The sequence below is a fragment of the Mycotypha africana genome, assembly GCF_025528875.1.
Source record: "Mycotypha africana strain NRRL 2978 chromosome Unknown BDF20scaffold_10, whole genome shotgun sequence".
Lineage (NCBI taxonomy): Eukaryota > Fungi > Mucoromycota > Mucoromycetes > Mucorales > Mycotyphaceae > Mycotypha > Mycotypha africana.
Genome location: NW_026515734.1, coordinates 1,355,606 through 1,373,686, shown reverse-complemented (window position 1 = coordinate 1,373,686; position 18,081 = coordinate 1,355,606). Strand labels below are relative to the sequence as shown.

General features: G+C 37.9%; 9 protein-coding genes across 9 annotated transcripts; 3 read left to right on the top strand and 6 right to left on the bottom strand.

Annotated features, from left to right (window-relative positions):
• Window positions 1–1,148: 1,148 nt before the first annotated feature.
• Window positions 1,149–1,839, top strand: BDF20DRAFT_838810 (uncharacterized protein; the record flags this gene model as incomplete). The annotated part of the gene is made up of 2 exons (XM_053079210.1): window positions 1,149–1,204; window positions 1,287–1,839. The coding sequence occupies 2 exons, from the start codon at window positions 1,149–1,151 to the stop codon at window positions 1,837–1,839; spliced, it is 609 nt and encodes a 202-aa protein (XP_052933131.1).
• A 2,953-nt stretch (window positions 1,840–4,792) lies between these two features.
• BDF20DRAFT_891337 (uncharacterized protein) lies at window positions 4,793–5,322 on the bottom strand. The gene is made up of 3 exons (XM_053082246.1): window positions 5,225–5,322; window positions 5,059–5,151; window positions 4,793–5,002 (listed from the first exon to the last, which is right to left on the bottom strand). Exons 1-3 carry the CDS (start codon window positions 5,301–5,303, stop codon window positions 4,821–4,823), a joined length of 354 nt encoding a protein of 117 aa, XP_052933130.1. The 5' UTR covers window positions 5,304–5,322; the 3' UTR covers window positions 4,793–4,820.
• A 1,764-nt stretch (window positions 5,323–7,086) lies between these two features.
• BDF20DRAFT_803373 (uncharacterized protein) lies at window positions 7,087–8,258 on the top strand (the record flags this gene model as incomplete). The annotated part of the gene is made up of 3 exons (XM_053076438.1): window positions 7,087–7,285; window positions 7,376–7,597; window positions 7,708–8,258. Coding segments are annotated over 3 exons (972 nt in total), but the record flags the coding sequence as incomplete, so codon positions are not given.
• A 571-nt stretch (window positions 8,259–8,829) lies between these two features.
• BDF20DRAFT_838806 (Nse1 non-SMC component of SMC5-6 complex-domain-containing protein) lies at window positions 8,830–9,712 on the top strand (the record flags this gene model as incomplete). Its single annotated transcript, XM_053079209.1, has 2 exons — window positions 8,830–9,213; window positions 9,284–9,712. 2 exons carry the CDS (start codon window positions 8,830–8,832, stop codon window positions 9,710–9,712), a joined length of 813 nt encoding a protein of 270 aa, XP_052933128.1.
• A 265-nt stretch (window positions 9,713–9,977) lies between these two features.
• On the bottom strand, window positions 9,978–11,376 carry BDF20DRAFT_803616 (uncharacterized protein; the record flags this gene model as incomplete). The annotated part of the gene is made up of 4 exons (XM_053076446.1): window positions 9,978–10,489; window positions 10,588–10,763; window positions 10,848–11,238; window positions 11,322–11,376. Coding segments are annotated over 4 exons (1,134 nt in total), but the record flags the coding sequence as incomplete, so codon positions are not given.
• A 1,322-nt stretch (window positions 11,377–12,698) lies between these two features.
• Window positions 12,699–13,127, bottom strand: BDF20DRAFT_891326 (uncharacterized protein). Its single transcript, XM_053082245.1, is given in 2 exon segments — window positions 12,699–13,033; window positions 13,049–13,127. The coding sequence occupies 1 exon segment, from the start codon at window positions 12,990–12,992 to the stop codon at window positions 12,807–12,809; it is 186 nt and encodes a 61-aa protein (XP_052933126.1). The 5' UTR covers window positions 12,993–13,033; window positions 13,049–13,127; the 3' UTR covers window positions 12,699–12,806.
• On the bottom strand, window positions 13,024–13,429 carry BDF20DRAFT_891323 (uncharacterized protein). Its single transcript, XM_053082244.1, has 4 exons — window positions 13,292–13,429; window positions 13,249–13,253; window positions 13,149–13,223; window positions 13,024–13,123 (listed from the first exon to the last, which is right to left on the bottom strand). The coding sequence occupies exons 1-4, from the start codon at window positions 13,416–13,418 to the stop codon at window positions 13,082–13,084; spliced, it is 249 nt and encodes an 82-aa protein (XP_052933125.1). The 5' UTR covers window positions 13,419–13,429; the 3' UTR covers window positions 13,024–13,081.
• Window positions 13,430–13,453: 24 nt separating this feature from the next.
• BDF20DRAFT_891318 (uncharacterized protein) lies at window positions 13,454–14,026 on the bottom strand. Its single transcript, XM_053082243.1, has one exon. It carries the CDS (start codon window positions 13,960–13,962, stop codon window positions 13,615–13,617), a length of 348 nt encoding a protein of 115 aa, XP_052933124.1. The 5' UTR covers window positions 13,963–14,026; the 3' UTR covers window positions 13,454–13,614.
• A 1,477-nt stretch (window positions 14,027–15,503) lies between these two features.
• BDF20DRAFT_125404 (uncharacterized protein) lies at window positions 15,504–17,469 on the bottom strand. Its single transcript, XM_053074737.1, has 5 exons — window positions 17,376–17,469; window positions 17,156–17,276; window positions 16,946–17,090; window positions 16,706–16,859; window positions 15,504–16,637 (listed from the first exon to the last, which is right to left on the bottom strand). The coding sequence occupies exons 2-5, from the start codon at window positions 17,270–17,272 to the stop codon at window positions 15,896–15,898; spliced, it is 1,158 nt and encodes a 385-aa protein (XP_052933123.1). The 5' UTR covers window positions 17,273–17,276; window positions 17,376–17,469; the 3' UTR covers window positions 15,504–15,895.
• Window positions 17,470–18,081: the final 612 nt, after the last annotated feature.

Sequence of the window (18,081 nt, the reverse complement as noted above, 5' to 3'; positions counted from 1 at the left end):
TAGTCGAGTTCAAACAAAATGTGACAAAGTACTGGCCATAGGAAATGCCAGTTTTGTATTTGGGACGGGTCTTTAATCAGATGTGTAGGAAGACGGTTGAGAATATGGGATCACAGACTGATGGGGGGGGGAGACGTAGGCGGTGGTGCATGTTTAAACAGGAGATAGCGTGGGACTTTGTAAGTAATGACGAAGGATGTTTACGGCAATAGGTTTGATAGCCTCCAGGAAGCCAACACAAACAATACATCAGCTGCGTTCATTAGTTGATATTGAAACATAAAGGATTGGGTCGATCATTAGTCGAGAACGGCGTTGAGAGATCAGTTTGCAGTTGGGCTGTTCGATTGTTCGATGTGAAGGAGGCTAGTACGGAAGTTAACGATACAGCGTCGCAGAGCAGCTGATTCGGATCGTTTGGAGAATGAATTGTAATTTTGCCAGATAGGAGAACGAGCAAGCTTGCAATATAACGATTTACTTTGTTGTTGACTTATATACGGGAGTAGTATCGAGATTAAAGTATCAATAGGCAGTGAGGTAGAGCGTAATAGGAACTTCGCTTCTAGGATGAAGGAGCGTTCTTTCATGATGGGCAAATTGGCAAGGTGGTCCATAAGGCGAGCAGATGATCAGTTCCCCCCAAATATTCTTCGAATACACTTGTTGGAAGTTTTAAACGCATTCCAGTATTGTTTGCTTCAACATTGTAATTTGCAGAACATATTGTGAACAACTGTGTGTTCTTAGCCAATCAAACTCCCTGATTTATTCGTTCGTTATGAAATAAAATTCTCTCCCTTTTTTTATTTTGGCTCTGAACTAACTGTCTTTCTACCCAGACGCTTGTTTCCTAACTTCATAGGAAAAGTCTTTTATAATACAAAACCAGCATTGTAAGTGTCTACAGTCATTATGTTTAGAATTCCCAAGGAATGAAAGAAAGGCGTTATTTTATAGAAACCTTTGTTCTATGCGATTTATCAACCGCTGTATTACTGTCTTTATCTCTATATAATAACTCATTTCATCGCCTTGTCAAAGAACAAAAGAAATCAACAATAGTATAACTAATTTCTTTTTTTTTTTTTGGCTCTCCTTCGTCTTTTGAGGAAAGCTTTTTCGATTATCGAATCAGTTAATACAAGATGTCAAGTTCTCGCTCTGTTTCATATAATACTCCCAATGTTGGATTAAACGAAAGGTAAATGGAAATTCAAACTTTCAACTGCACCTTTATCCGTACTTAAGCATTAGAATACTCATGTTTCGATCAATGTCAATAGATTTAGCAGGATTGTTCGATCTTCCGCAAATACTCGTTCAAATGGAACGGCTACTGCAGCTGCTAGTCAAAGCAGTGAACCTAGTGTTTTTGGACGTCTTCGTGGTCCCAATAATAACCAGAGTAATGCGCGTGGTAGTGGTAACCGAACAGCAGCCAATATTCAAAATCGTTTAGGCAGAGTTAATGGTGGACTGAAAAAAAAACCAGCTACAAGCTCAAATACAAAAGGAGGTGTTGGCCGTAACAATCGTGGTGGTGATGGTAGAATACAAAAAAGACAACGACAACAACCACAACAACAGCAACGCGGTGATATCAAAAACAAAGGCAAAGGCAAAGGCAAAGCCTCAACCACGCAAAAGAACAAGCAGCAACAAAAGAGCAAAAAGCCTCTAACAGCTGAACAACTCGATAAAGCGCTGGATAGCTATATGATGAAAGATTCAACATACGCTCAAGCCAAACTAGATGCAGAATTGGATTCTTATATGGATGAAGCAAGTGACATTCTTATAGAAGGTGGCGAGGAAGAAGAAGGGCAGAAGTTGTAAATTTATACTTGCGATAACAGCTACTACTTAACACATTCGAACCGTGCGGCAGCCTATGATTCATGTATGTGCAGCTAAAATTTTTGTTTTTGTCCAAGAATGCAACAAGCTACAGAAATGACGAACAGTAAAATTTTGCAAGACTAAAAGCTTTGGTCGATTCTATAATTCAATAAACTTCATCAACGCTACAAATTTATCACTGTCGTTTGTCATGTATTTTTTTTTCAATGGGGCAGTAGCGTATGGCAGTAAACTATTCATCCGGGAAGAGATGATGCGAAAATCTTCGATACTATTCAGTTATGGTGTATTTTGTTTTCAGGAAAAATACTAGCTCGCTTTTCTATTATCGTTATTATTTTCTTATTCTTCCGTCCCTGGGGCTGCTGCTGACGTGTGCTAATAGTACAATCACATTTTTCAAAGAAGACATCGACATATGATGCTGCAGCTCACTTTGACTATCGACTACGGAAATGAACAGCACGTATGGATTGCCTCACATGGTTTCTAGTTTTGCTACCATTATTATGATCAATTTAAAAAAATGTTGGAGCCTTATGTCATCCCGGAACTTCCTGTGACATTTAGTTCGGCCGTATTTGGCTTTCCGCGAAGAGTTTCTTGCGTAGAATAGAATATTTAGAAGTGAATGGTGTGGCGTCATTTCCAATCATACATCCATACGTCTCTATCTAAAATCGAATGGTTTTTTCGGGTCAGTAGCCCACATTATCCGCCTTTGATTCGATGTCAAAAACAACCTCGTTCACCATTGTATTAATGCCAAATTCTCGTAATGTGGATATCTCTTTTCCAATATTATAAGTAGAGTAACGTTGCTCTATAAAGTGTATCAATTGACTCATTGTCGATTTTTATAATAGAAGCAAAGGAACCATTCCGTTTTTTTTGATATTTGGTTTAAAAGAATTCCTGGCTAACAGTATGACTGAATGCATGGTTGTAAACAAAGTGCTGATTGATTATTGCTTAATACAAGTTCTGAATGAGATATATTTTGTTGTACTAGAAAACTTCGGCGAGTATCCCGTAACAACCCAATTTCCTTCTAGCGAAAATAGTAAAACATCATATACCGTTTGTTCTTAATCATTTTACAAAGCACTCATTTATTGTCAACAATATTTTGAGCGAATCTCGGTACTTAGTCTTTACGAAACAGTCAACTTCCAATTGTTTAAGAGACCTCTTTTTCAGTGTATAACAGCTTACATGTCACTATTCAACGTTATTCTGTTTTAGGTTAAGCATGGCACTCCATATATTATGTGTTGGAATTGCAGATACTACACTTGTCCCTATTGGTTTTTGCAAAATTGCAATAAGTGCCTTACCATGAGTTTTTGCCTATGATAAGATTAAATACTAAGACTCAATTTTCATGCAAGGAACAGATTATCCTAAAGAGTAACAGTTGAACCGTGTGCGTTTTCGTGGACCGACTACAGCTTTATATTTTTCGACTAGTCAGATCCTCCAGGATTATTTGTGCTTTTTCTAATACAAAGTCAATATTTTTAGTCTGTTCTTAAGATGGCAGACAATGTTAGCATAAGCGACATGTAGGTGAGCGAATACAATCCGCTTAACGTGATTATGATATGTCCCCGCCAGCCCATCTTCTTTGTTGAGGAATCCATTTCGAAGTGTCAACTAAGAATACACTTTGATTAAATGATCGAATGATTAAAAAACTAAGTTAGACATCATGGTTGTCTATATTTTCTTGTTGAGAAATATAACTATAGAATATTGATATCACGTTTTTAATTGCCTGTTTAACTTTGTCCACTTAAAAATCTCATGAAGGTTGGATTTTCTCTTGGCATGTCTAAAAATAAGAATAGAAGCATCTGATTTTTTCGTCTTAATATATTCACACGTTAAAACCAAAGTAAAGAAACTGTAAAATCAGCTAACTGTTGCTTTTGTGAACAGGGAAGAAGACGTGTTTACTTGTTCATATGACAGAAAGAATAATAGATTAGTCAACTGGAAGTCTTTGCACGAAGAAACCATTGCCATATTCGTAAAAGAGTGTGTAAGCCACAATGCACATGCAGATGTTAAGATGTTTTCCGACTTTAATTTTCTGATTTGCCTACAGTGTTTTTACTCGTGGTGGATGCTGTTAAGCGGTTGATGCGGGTGACTTCCTTGGTTTTCTACAAAACTCAGTAGGTCTTCCAGTTGACTTCCATATCGACACGCTAATTACCAACCTGTTTTTTGCAGCGTTGACGTCCCGGTTCCAGAATATTGAACAGGTTTCACAGGCATGGATACTTTGGCCTGGAACAGTCTTCAATGCTTCAACGGTGTTGGAGCGGCAATTGTTACATGTTCGAGAGTTTAGGTACTCATCAATTAGTATCACTAGTACATCACCAGTAGCCTCTCTTCGCTTCAAGGCACACCAAAGAACACCAACGACACCAGTTCTAAGGCTTTTTAGATGAACGGCGGATTTGTTAAACATGCCCTCACCAAATACAATCAGAGGAACTTTTTTGCTATCACTCAACCTGAATTTCTCAGGGGTCCATCGTCTTGTTGAAACAAGATAGTAGAGTGAATATACACAAATTCAGCTGGCAGTTAATCGCTACAGGACTTACCGAACGTGGTTATATTCCTCTTTCTTTTCTTCTTCCTGTTTCCCTTTCTTTTTCCGCTTCTTCTGTTTTCTTCTTTTATTAAGCTTAGGTTTGCCCTTCTTCTTTGGCCATTTCATCTATTCTTTCCCTTCTCTTTTTCCGTAATTCTTTGTCGTATTTGACACCTCCATCAACAAGCATATTCACCATCGTATCTGCAGCAAGCTTGCTGCCCTTGATACAGACGGAATCTTGTTTCACCCATATCAGACCCGTAGAATGAGAACAGAGTGCCGAAATGTTGCAGTATATAAGTAGTATATATTTTATTTGAAGTTGAAGACTTTACAGAATTGTTCAAGTTGGGCTGTATGACCCTTGGCAACTTTTCCATTCGATGGAACAAAAAATAGAATGACCCTTTAAGTCACAACTGATGCACTTGATATCTCCAGTTGTTTGCTTCTTCTTTCTCCTTGCTTGCTTCTTTTCTTCCTTGACTGTAGTTGATTGCTTACGTCTCTTGCCGCTACTTCCAACTAAATTTCCGTTAAGCAAACATAAACTTGCCTTGCAGTGAGAGCATGATACTTACCATCACGCGCAGAAACTGCTTTGTAAAACTTGCATTCATGGTATGCCTTGTTGAAATGTCCGAGTGTTTTGCAATCCCTGCACTCGATGTTTACTAGTCATACGAAACATGAATTGAGGATTCCCACTATAATCTATTTGTGGCAGCGCGATGATATGTTACTTACGGAAGGACTTATCTTTGACTTTATTCTTATGGGCTTCTGCCACCGATTTGATTTTTTGCAAGATTTTGGCTTTGTACATGGTGAGTAATAGCTATCAGAATGAGGAAAGAAAGTATAGAAGAAGAATATGATGAGGAGAAGTCAAAGAAAATACATCTGAATGCTTCGAATTTGAGACCATCTATTTTTTTTTTTACAATTGACAACAACAACCGTTATCTACGTATGTGGCGGAAGAACGCGTAGATCAATTTATCTGATCCATAAAAAACGTCCCGTAAACCACAACCTGTGTCTATTACTAATAAAACCTGTGTCGCGCTAAAAAAAATTCAGTACATTTCGTAGTGCTTTAGACGTAGTGCCGCTATCAATTGAAAACTATCTAATAACCTTCAAACTAATGTCTCCAATTAAAGTGTAAAGGTCTTAACAGGTATCCTGTTTTACCCTAGAAACGTCTCCAAATAAAACTCAGATTGTTTACTAAGTGCCTATTCTTTTTTCTTTGATTCTTTCTGAAGCCCCTTGTTTTTTCTTTTTTTAATTTTGTCAAAGTCCGCTTTTTTTTTTTTTTTTTTTTTTTTTTTTTTTTTTTTATCTGTACCTGGAAGCTGAGTTGAGCAGATCAGTGGTTGCTTGCTTGTTGCTTGTTACCTGACGAGCAGAATTGTTTCAATGCTGTATGTGGCATGAACCCAACTTGAGCAATAGCTCATATCAAGTACATTCAAGGATAAGACACGAGGAAAAGAGCATACAACTGTTCACCTTAGAAATGTGATCAAAGATAGAAAAGACGGGGGTGTGTAAACATTTCATATTTGATGCTCGGATGCACAGAATATTTTTCATGTAAACACTGCGCATAGAAGTATTTCCACATGTCTGACTTAATACAGTAAATGGTTTTCGGAGCAATGTAGTAAAGTTAGATCATCTGATTTACTTACATTTCTTGAAAGAATAAGAATAAAACTTTCTTTGTTATCGTCGTCTTCATCAAGCTCTACTATGCTGTAAGTACATCATTTGGAGCATGTTTTGAAGACTTTTTCTTCAATCTCTTGAAAGATGTGCATAACCCTTCTTTTTAGTATCTCAAGTTCAAAAGCGATTAGAACCCAGTAGTGGATAGGCTCGAACGAGAAAAAAGGAGATGCCAATCTTGTCAATAAAAGTTGATGATTTGTCGCTTTTTTTTAACAAGCTTAACCTAAACGGTCTTTCTCTGTTATACAGCATTGACTGTTTGAAACGTCGCCTTTCTTTAATTGGTCTTCCAAAATCAGACCTCCTTTGGTTCTTGAGTATGTGCTGATAGTGTAGAGATGTAATGGTGTGATAGCCACCAGTCAAATATAGAAAGTATTTATTCCAAATCAAACCTGGATCCCTTAAGTAATTCCCCTTGGACATCACCTAACAGGTAGAGAGATGATGACAGATGTTGTGTAAACAACTTTAAAGGCCTGTCTCCTGTTTTTTCTTCAATTGTTATTGTTATTATATACACACACACACACACACACACACACACATACACTTTCTTTCCTGCTTGAATTCCCAGCCCCCAATTTCGATTGTTTCCTATAAAAGCATAAAACTAATTATCGCACTCGGTTTAATAGGCCCCCCCTTTTTTCTGCTTTTCTTTTTTTTTTTTTTCTTCTTTTATTAAAATCTTTGATTATACATGTATATATTTCGTGCTGGCTCACGCTATTATATATAATATATCAAAAACGTACATTTCATAATACAGTACTCTCTTTCCTTCTTTTTTCTTACTTCTCGTTGATCACTTTCCTTCACCAAGTTACAGAATGATGAATATGAATTTAAACAAACCATATCCAACTACAGCTACGAGACGAAGAACACACCTCAAACCGAGTCAGGTAGCTGTTCTACAAGAGACATTTGTCACCAATACATTGCCAGACGCTGCGCTACGATGTCAATTAGCACAAGAACTGGGCGTAAGCGAAAGAACGGTTCAAATATGGTTTCAAAACCGACGAGCAAAGGCTCGGAAGCTGGAAGCTTCATCACCGGGAGGTCCACTTCCTTCGTTAGTACCTGACGTTCGTACAGGTTGGATACAGCCTTTACATCACCATCAATCCTTGAAACGCCAATATGCACAAGCAGATCAGCCTCAAATACTTCCTCAGCATTATCAACCCATCCAATCTTGCCGCTCTTATATGGCAACTCCAGAATACCATCAACACGAACCTACAATCAAACGCAGACCTAGATCCTGCTCTAAACCCGAGAAACTAAATGCTTCTACATTTATGTTATCGACACCACCACCGCACAGAGCTATGTCGGAAGGCATCAGCCGAGCTGAAACTGCCAATCAAGGTAATTTATAGGCTTTCCTTTTTTTGCTACTTTTTTTTTATTGCACCCTCTCCCCTCAGTAAATTTACCTCATGTGAGCACTAACATATCCTTCATTATGTATACAATAGATAAATGCGGTATTACGAAATCAATTGTTTCAATCCCTGTCCATGGCATACGTATTGGTACCTGGGCAAGATTCGCTAGGCAAATTCTTCATACTGGCGAATGGGACTTAATATGCTTTAGTGATCCTTCTCTTCGTCAGTTGATCTGGCAAGTACAAGACGGTGGACATCTATTCAGAATTGAAGTCTCTTTTGACCATGTTCAACAAATTTGTTTGGGTCAAATACAGCCAGAAATTGGGCAATTAGATATCGATATCAACCCGAACGCAACCATCTCCTTTTCAATGCAACGCAGCGGCATAGACCATGATTGGGTCCGATGTAACGATTTCACAGAGAATCAGCAAGCAAGTCAACTTGATTTAGGGCCTCATGCTTTACAAGGACCTCATGATGCGCTACGACAGTCTTTACTTGAACTGATTTCTCAAGCACCCGAACTAGCTGGAAAATTGGTTATTCTACCGGATAGTTCATTAGGCAATCCATTATGTCGCAATGTGACCATGTCGCCTTCGGTTACTCCGGAACCATCTACATCAAACTACTTTCATGCTCAAGCTCTCTCCACTGGGCCTACGATAACAGCAAACTGGATGCTAGATACCTCAAAGAGTCCTTGGAACTACCCATCATTTTATACAGCTCAACCTATCCAACAGCAGGACCCAATAGCAACTTATGATCAGTCACACTCTTGGACTTATTTGAATATGCTTCAAAACCACAGCCAGCCAGCGACAGCAGAATCCTTGACAGCTACTAGCACTAGTACTGCAACAGCTACGACAGCATCTACCAATAATCAAGATGATGTAATTATAAATACTTTTATCTAAACTAATATATTGGTTATCTACTACTTGCTCTTAAAATAAAAAGAAAAAAAAAACGCCAAATTCTGGCAATTCCCCATAAGAATGTTCATTATTGTGGCAAATCTGCATGCATAATAAAAGGAGCTCCTTCCAACCAAAAATAGAAATTCTGAAACACTTTTTTTGCCAATTCCTTTCGGACCTGAATCCGTAATTTGGTATGCCTTTTAAAGAAGGGTGCGTGAGCTGTTTCGGTCTCTCTTTATAGAGCACATCACCGAGTCAACTTTTCTATGTAAATATGGCAAGCAGTCCTTATACAGATACACATCGTCTATTTGTTCAATCTATGCTTTCAAAACGCATTATACCCGAAGAAGAGGCGAAAGAACTATATGAAAAAGTTCGGCAAGTAACTCAAAGTAAAGAGAAACAATTAACGTCTTTCAATCGATGGTATGAGGATCTGATCGATCAACTTTACAAAGACCCTAGCGAAGAGGGTTTTACCAATTTTTTTGCAACTATAAATACTCAATTAGAAACACTCGATTATGCTTTAAGAATCACTCACAGAGAGTATGATGGTAGTCCTTTCCTTACACTTGTCAACGTAAAGCAAGATCCAATGACAGAAGTTGCAACCAACTATTCAGCTAGCGAACTAGGCTACATACGTGAACTGGTATGTAATGGAAAAGAAAGCAAAAGTATTTTAGATTATTCTTTCTGAATGTGCATAACTTTTTATTCAGATCGATATGATCGTGAATGCTGACAATGAAGACTTTGCTATCTCCACTATGGCTGCCATCCAGTTAGGCAATAAGATCAAACCACTGAAGCTTACTCCCAAAGAAACGCAAGACGTCTTAGAAAGACTGATTGAGGATAAATGGATTGCAGAGGAAGAGTCCAATGGTGTGTATTACTTAAACACACGAGCCATTTCTGAACTTCAAAGCTATTTACGTGAACAATATGCAGATTTGATCAAAGAATGCACTTTTTGTTTGGACGTAGTTACTATGGGTGAATACTGTGCCATTAGCCAATGTCCCGTTAGATACCATAAATATTGTGCTGACAGTCAGTTTAGAAATACAAATAATCCTGTTTGTCCACAATGTAACACACCTTGGTCAAGGACAAATACTTTTGGCAAAGGTTTACCTCCCAGTTAGTAGAGGCGCGTCACTTAAGAATAAAAAAATTCTATTTCGATGAAGATCAATGCGGCCAATTTTTTTAATATTTATTACTGTTATTTACATTATTGAGCTATATTTACATTAACTATTCTTAATTAGGAGTATCGTTTGCATGGTTCGTATTATTGTTGTTGGAGGTTGTAGAAGTATTCATAGTTTCAGTAGGATCGTTTGAAGCGTCAACATTGGTATTGGAAGTAGGCATATTACTATTATTAGCGGCGTTTTGGTTATTGTAGTTGTGAACGAACCTTCTAACATAGTTCTCCACACACTCTCTAAGGTCCAAGTTTGGTATAAGACCATCCAAGCCATTTTGGATTGGTTTTTTACATTCATGACAAGCAAAATCATGGTCCATTAGATGACCACGTATACATTCATCACAGAAACTCATGCCACAACATGGTGTGATAGATGCTTCTTTTAATAAGCCGTGACAAATAGGGCACTGTAAATAATCAATCACTGGAATGGAGTCATACCAATCCATCAAATCACCTGCCGTTCCCAGCCCGATAGTGGTAGCTGTTTTCGCGACGTGTTTATCCCATGTAGAGGAATCGGCTTGAGCAACAACAATATCACCTTTGGGCGTAACCATGAGGCCGCCTGTACCTGCTTTAACTGCATCTTTAGGCTCTTCGATCACTTTAAGGAAACTTCGAGGAATACCAGTTGTCTTTTTTATTCTAGGGTGTTTATCATAATCTTTGTCTCCGTTCGTAGGGCATTGATTGATATAATGGCCTATTTATATGAATCATTTGAAGAACAAATTACGCATGAAAAGAAACTGTTTAACATCAAATTTAATTCAGGCATGTTGTCCTTTTTCTTATGCATACCTTTTTGACCACACCTATAGCATACATAGGTTGGAGGAGGCACTCTTATAGGTTGCTGACCATCTTTATTGTTCTCATTCATATTTCCACCATCTCGATGTCCCGAACTACCTTGAAAACCACCTCTGCCGCCTCGTCTAGAATCACCTCGATTATTGTAAGGTATATATTGTTGTCTATGAAACCGTAATACAATATCGTGAGTCTTAATGCGCTACCGAAATAGTACGTATCACTGCACATATAGGTATATATCTTACTCAGCCAGTTTTTCTTGCATAGCATCCCATTGACTGGTTTCTTGTTGAAACATAGCTTGAATCCTCGCTTCTTCTGAATCCATTGCCACATCTTCAGCATTAGCATCTGCTGTCGTTGCATTGGATATACTCGGCGAGGGTTTTTGCATTTGTTGCTGTCTCTGCTTTTGCGCATCAAGTACCAAATTTCTTCCTCTATGTACTGCGTTAGTGCCAGTGCTGCTTCCCGGTGGTGCTATTGATGCTGCAGCATTTGGTTTCCCTGCGCTTTTACCATCCATTACTCCTTGCACATATCTTTGCGCGGTACCTTTTCCTGGTCTCGCTGCAGGTAACCGTCTGACAATAACTGATGTGTTTCTTGGTACTACAAACATGTCATCTTTGTATTCTAAAAACCACGTAAGAGATGGTTATATGTCTAAACTCAGAGAGAAAAACTGATCTTGTTCAATCTGCCACTATATATGTTACCTTCATCGGTTTGAGCATTATACACAGCAAGATCAAAATCAGTTCCTTTACCGAATTTCTTTGCTGTGATAATCTCACGTTTCAAATCAAATACAGTTGCTCCTGGACCATCAAAGGTAAAAACATCGTAATCAGAATCTTTGGCTGATCTTAGCTTATAGTATATGACAGACATGTGGAAATTAATAGTCAACAAAGAGCAGCGAAAAACCAAATTGACTTTTATGCCTTATTTTGCTTTAAAAACATGAAAATTAGAAGGTCCGAACCCAAAAATTCTGAGTGCAGAAAAAATATCATTTTTCACCAGGAGATCACTGAATTCCGTGCTGAACAGTCCAAGAATATCCTGAGCAAACTACCTTCGCCACATGAGAGTAGACTCGGAGTTGCGTTCAGCAACCTTGGTTCAGTAGCGAGGTTAGTAGTCAAATCAGTAACTAAGTGCCCTTCACTGATTTTTCAAACTCTTCATACAAATATTTGTTGAAGCATGTCGTATTTTCCTCGACATACGCTTCAAGGCATTATGAATGCTAGTCATTTAGCTTATATTGTTGTGTTTTTCTTTAACCTAATACTGATACATAATTCTGGCGTATTGTGCCTCCGATCTTCTTCTATTGAGCAGAAGAATAGTAGGGCGACAGAAGGCATGATGCAAACTGCGCAGGCCTTGAGATTCTCGATCTTGTACCAGTGCAACGTGTTCTGACTATACCAAGTTAGGTTAACAGACTAAGTTTCGCCATAGGTGCCTCTTTGATAGGCTTACGCTCGTCTTCACAAATACTATCAATTGGAGAAATGAGATCCATCTGGTGCAACTGATCGATGGAAAGTAGTTAGAAGCATCCATTGCATTGCTTTCAGGAGCGTCATAGATGTAGCCGTCAGATGGAAAATATTATATTTCTTTATTTGCTAAATAATTATTTCTAAATTTATAACCATAATAGACTTTTGATAGCTTGCATTAGAACATTCCTTAGTGCAGTTTTAAAGAACGGATGTGTAGCGTAGAATAGTTCCTCGGCTGACTCTTATTGAACAGAAAACATCGTGAATCAAAATAAATATATAGACGATAAAAATATATGAATGGTTCAAGTTTGAAATTAATAGACGAATGCCTTGATAGTTGTCGTTACATATTATCCCCAGTTTACACTGATCACTCAAGATTTACACTGTTCAGTACAAATTTTCAAAAAGCCTCATGCAAACTGAATATTGTCTTCCAAATTGCATCTACAGTATTTTAACTAATATTTTAGATGAAATACATTTTTTTTGGACGATTAATATTTTCATTTTAGATGAGTTGCAATTGTGTTGTCGACGAAAATATGAACCGTTCAAACAATGATTCAAATTCAAAAGCTTGTCAGTAGTGCAAAAAAAAAAAAAAAAAAAAAAAAAAAACGGTACTATTCCTCACCTGTAAAGATCTAAATCCTTAAAATATAAGGAAAACCGTGTTTATTACGGCGATACTTTCTTATTCTTCGCTGGCTTGAAAACGTCGGGTCTTCCAGCTCCGGACCAAACTGCTTGAGATATAGTCATCATGTTAATAGCGGCGTTAATGTCTCTCTGCCATAGCTTTAGACATTGCTTGCAATGAAGAACTCCGGTACCCTTGAATCCAGGAGTATCAACAATTTGCATATCATCTTAGAAACAGAGGCTGCATGTTTTAGAGGTTTTGAATTCATCGATTGTGACAACAATCAATTGACCTTCAGCTTCACGTTTCTTCAGAGTTGCAAAAAGTTTACCGACAACACCACATCTTTGCCCTTTCATCTTGACTACATCTTTTCCAAACATTCCAGCACCAAACACAATCAGTGGTACCCTTCTAGGGAATCCCGAGTACTTATCAGCCTTCCACTTCTTGTCACTTCTAAAAATTATCAATCAGTGCATAAGCTAAACGATGAACATGTAATTCATTGATACTCACTTTATTGGCTGCTGTTGGTTGACATTCTTTCCTTTCTTTTTCTTCTTCCGCTGGTTCTTTCTCTTCTTTGTCTTGCTTCTCTTCTTGCGATTGTATTTAGATGTCCCATGCGTCAGTATATTAGCCATTGTTTCCGGTGCTCTTTGTCTACCTTGGTACAAGAAAACCGGTCCTTTGCAGTTTCGGGTCCATAAAAAGCCAAAAGAGCGTCCAGCTTATTGAGTGTATAGGCAGTGTATAGCTCATATATTTCCAAACGAGAGGTTTTTGGCGAGGGTATCTGACTTTCTATGAGATCTATGCCTGTTACAGCCTTCTTTCTGTTTAACTTGGCACTGTATTGGGTCGACCCTGCATATGATAGTATTCAGATGTAGTGCATCTTCGCACTTGTCTGTTATATTCAAGGCCAATAGCAGCAGTAAAAACAGACTTTCTTCCGGGATCCAAGGTAATAGGTAAATAAGTATTGTCAACTTCATCCAAAGAGAAATCATCAAGAGTGAGGTCAAATTTTTGGAACGAGGCACCATGGCCAGATTGTTGTCTTTTATAAAAAAGAAAGTCAACTGAAAACCCATCCGTTCTGACAATATTACCAAAGAGCTCTTTGTTATCACCATTCGGTGTTAGTTCAGAGATACTACAAGTGCCCAAGAAGTTAAACCTCATACATTATACTCGACTGTATACCGTATTAACTGTATGCTTACCTTTTGTACCGGAGTTTCTTGAAATCAAAGACATTGAAAAACAGCTGTAATTGGCTTTGGTAATTGCGGGGTAAAGAACGTTTCACAAAAGAAGCAGAGCGTTCACGCTCAAGCTAATGAACCTCCATTGAACGGAAACCTTTGACAGTAAGGATAACAATTTTGGAAGAGGACGTCGTCGTACATCAAATGGTTTATGATCATCGTGTTCCCTCTCAAATTCTGCGTTCAAAGATAACAAAAAGGGTACGAAAGACCCAGGATCAGCGGATAATGTCTTCATGTTCACTTTCTTCCCCAGCTTCTTCTTCCAAGGTTCACAAAAGGTTTGGATCTTTGCTTTTATATCTTTTTGGTAAGGTAGTCATCAGTTGGGCATTTAGGTTCTCCTTGGCATATCTCTTGATAGCAGAAATCATTTGTGACTTTTTTTACAAGTTTCCAAGGCATACACTACGCATGATAAGACTTTTTTTTTAAAATTCATATCAGGCCCGAGTGATTTTGAGTTGCAACTTACCACAAATGCTGTTTGTACTTTATATATCAAAAAATAGAGAAGTTTCTCCTCGAAATTTTCCACTATACTGTTCGTATAGGAAGTAGCAATTTCGGTAGATGCTTCTGTAATGGCTTGACTAAGTCCAGGAAAGAGCTTGACAGCGAAGACAATCTTGGGGTAACTCGTCTCGAAAGAATCAAATGAGCTCAGTAATTGTTCTGATACCATCCTACTAGTTGTTCCATTCACCAGCTGTATCATAGAGTACCAGAAATTTTTGTGTAAAGATACATTTAATACACTTTGGCTCAGCAAGAGTGGCATTTCCAAGACGTAATAATTCACAAAGAGCTTGGCTCTAAGAACCAAGCTTCGGATAACAGAACAAGCTTCAACAACTTTTGACTTGAATGTGTTGCGATAGTCACCAAAAACGCAGTTATCAAGAGGCAACCTTCTTGAAGCGCCTTGTAATTACTTCCCAAATGATGTTGAAAGACCTCTGCCTTTGATAATACATGTTGAGGACACAGAGGAGAACGCACCGATTTATGTCCTGGTTGCTTGCATTTGGTACAACACGCATTGTCTTCATCTGGGTCTTCATTATTCTCTTTCCTTGCTTTCTTCTTTTCCTAAAGCCCCTTTTAATTTTCTATTTCGTAAAGCTATCCTGCTATTGATGATTCCTGAGTGCAAGGATAATACATTTTCTCTAATCATATAATCGGCCCTCAATCGGCGCAGATAAAAAGATTAATCACCATAAAGTGGTTGCTTCATCCAAGGCGTTAACATAATGCTCACATTTGTGTATAAGCCGTGTTCGTGACCAAACTTACTACGCTTTACATTATTTTTGATGAGAACCAACAACTATTCAACTCAGGCGTGTAGTAGGGTGGTGCGCAGCAATAGCCTCTATTGGTTATTAGCTTTTCAGTTGTCTCATTGTTATTCATCAGCGCATTGTTCATAGTTAGATAAAAACTTCCATTCATGGTTCGATCAAGTATCCCTCTCAAGATAAATTTGTTGATCGCTGATTTCTTCAAGCTGAACCCTTCAAACGTCTTTGTAAAGCTGTAGGGCTGCTCATGACACAATTGAAGTATGTGTTGTTTTCCGGTTTCTGAAGTTGCCTTGTTTGCTCCTAGTATGTATCCCTATCAAGGTCATCCTTGATTCTTTTTGCCAAGATTTGAGCAGTTTACAGCGATCCCAGGTGTCTATCCGCCCTAGCCGCAGAGAAGTATTTAACTTTTAGAGAATGACACGCAAGGCTCCCAATCTGTATGCCTTTCCTCTCTTCTTTCATAAACCACAAGTCAAGCATTTTCAAAATTTTTATTTCCAACACTCTTGAGGAGTTCAAAGCAAGCAACATTCTTTATTCGTTATCTTCTATTAAAAAGTCTTTTATCTGATCAAGTAACCTATCATCTCTACCTTCGTCATGAATCTTCTCAGTAACATAAGGAGGCAAGGACTCTATCGATCTTTCCGTATAGTCCTTGAGATTTACTTGACAGCTATAGCATAAGAAGTTATTCATGTCTACTTTGGGCTGTGATTGAGCATGACAATGTCCATTGCAATTATCACAACCTTTGTCACCCTCTGGTGCTGTTGTTATAGCTGGTGTTGTTTCAGACCCAGTTGGTACTTCAGCATCTTCAACTTCGGCGACCGTGATGTGCTTTCTCCACTGACTAATATTAGGCTCAACGGGCATCATACAAATAGCACAGGTTCTACTATAATCAATGTCGGCAGCAGGCGTTAACTTCATAATGGTTCGGCAAATAGTGCTGACAGTTGATGAGAAACCTTGTTCAATACTGACAATAAATTCTTCTGTTAATCTTTCAATGGAGCTTTTACCAGGCATCTTGGTACTGTAGTTGAAAGGTGAGATGACATATTTATCGATACCGGAGAAGCGATTATAAAACGCAATTTCCTTTGCTAGCATATCCTTCATAGGTCGCATGATGCATATATCTGGGAAACTTTGATAATTATCCACGCTAACATCCAATGCAGCACTATGTCCTCGGCCTTTAGCTGTCATAGAAATCATTTTGATAGCTTGACGTGTAGCTGAATCACCAATGAATATATATGAGCATCTATAGAATTTGAATAGGTAAGTTTGAACATATTTGTCTCCATCAAGTCCAAAATGATCGAATCCTACCCTTCACGTCTGGCTATACTTATAAGCATAGCCATCTTGAGATTCCATAATAGATCTTCTTTGGCAGTGGTTTTCTTGATGCCGTCAAATAGGGAGTTCAATTGCTCTATCGGCGTCTTCGTAGTATCTTTTCGGACGAAATCTACAAAGTGCTCTAATGAACAGGTAAATTAGGAAAAGTTGACACTATAAAGTCCTCACAGAAGCAAATAACCGTACCATAATTTTCGTTTTCAATACCGTTGGAAGTTGACTTCATGATTTTATCAAATTCAATATTCTTCGCAAAACCAGGCTCAAATACCTGTTCCAATTTATAATTTATGTATTCATACTCTGCGTAGTTTTCTCTCATATAGTGATTTAATTTTTCCTCAGATTCTACCTAACGATGAAAAATGTCAGAAGCCCTTCAAGAGCATATAAAATTATGTGAAGGTTAACACATACTGTTTGCTGGAATATAGCACTCTCATCGATATGACAAATAACCGCCTGAGGAATAAGTTGGATCTTCTTCTTTTCATTTGGCAGAATACGCATAAAATTTTTGGTCAGTTCCACCATGGCCCTACATCGATGTATTGTTGGTTTGGAATAAAAATTTAATAGCCATTCTAATGTAGAGAATGAAGATTAACAGATCAGACGTACAATGAAGCCGGCCCACCTGAAAAGGCTAATAGAACCTTTCCAACTGTTCTGTCCCTCAAACGTTGGACGATCGATCTATATTTTCCAATGAACACAAACATAAAACAAGATCTATAATATTTTCCATGAAAGTAATAAGTATACAAATCAAATAAGAACGTGTGCTTTCCGTCAGTACATACTGGCAATATAAGGCTTGACGAATCAAGACAGTAGGCTTTTCGGTTTTGCATTTGCAACATTCGTTCTTTCTTGCAGCTTTTCTTTTAGCGTTCATTGTTACAGAAGATAATGTAAGGATACAGTAAACAAATTAATCTGACAGAGAAAGGAGACTGATTTGCTGGGTTTGTTCTGGATTACGTTCAAAGAAAGGCTTTTTATTGACAAATTTTTTTTTTTTTTTTTTTTTTTTTTTTTTTTTTTGATAACCCCAATGGGCACAATGGTTATAAAATTGCCCAAGCCAGATCCTACTGTTTTATATCTAGGTATCAAAAAACCCTTTAAGATCAAGGTTAAAAAAAGGCGGTTATCAAAAGGTTGGTGGCCAGCTAAAGTACAGTCTTTACACTTTAATTGGGGACATTATTTTGAACATTTTCAATTGATAGCATCACTACATCTAAAGTAATACGAGACATATTAGCAATAGACCCATGGTTTGTTCTCTAAGAGATTTTATTTATGGATCAAACTAATTTATCTACGCGTTAAACTGA

Excerpts from the sequence above, each read along its gene's own strand:
- BDF20DRAFT_891318 (XM_053082243.1), bottom strand. The coding sequence starts at position 13,962 with ATGAGGTTTAACTTCTTGGGCACTTGTAGTATCTCTGAACTAACACCG.
- BDF20DRAFT_891337 (XM_053082246.1), bottom strand. The coding sequence starts at position 5,303 with ATGTACAAAGCCAAAATCTTGCAAAAAATCAAATCGGTGGCAGAAGCC. Across the intron at positions 5,152-5,224 it reads AGTCAAAGATAAGTCCTTCC|TAAACATCGAGTGCAGGGAT; the intron begins GTAAGTAACATA and ends TCGTATGACTAG. Across the intron at positions 5,003-5,058 it reads AGCAGTTTCTGCGCGTGATG|TTGGAAGTAGCGGCAAGAGA; the intron begins GTAAGTATCATG and ends ACGGAAATTTAG.
- BDF20DRAFT_125404 (XM_053074737.1), bottom strand. The coding sequence starts at position 17,272 with ATGGTGGAACTGACCAAAAATTTTATGCGTATTCTGCCAAATGAAAAG. Across the intron at positions 17,091-17,155 it reads GTGCTATATTCCAGCAAACA|GTAGAATCTGAGGAAAAATT; the intron begins GTATGTGTTAAC and ends TTTCATCGTTAG. Across the intron at positions 16,638-16,705 it reads AGTATAGCCAGACGTGAAGG|ATGCTCATATATATTCATTG; the intron begins GTAGGATTCGAT and ends CAAATTCTATAG.
- BDF20DRAFT_891326 (XM_053082245.1), bottom strand. The coding sequence starts at position 12,992 with ATGCAAATTGTTGATACTCCTGGATTCAAGGGTACCGGAGTTCTTCAT.
- BDF20DRAFT_891323 (XM_053082244.1), bottom strand. The coding sequence starts at position 13,418 with ATGGCTAATATACTGACGCATGGGACATCTAAATACAATCGCAAGAAG. Across the intron at positions 13,124-13,148 it reads TGTTTGGTGCTGGAATGTTT|GGCAAAGATGTGGTGTTGTC; the intron begins GGAAAAGATGTA and ends TCAAGATGAAAG.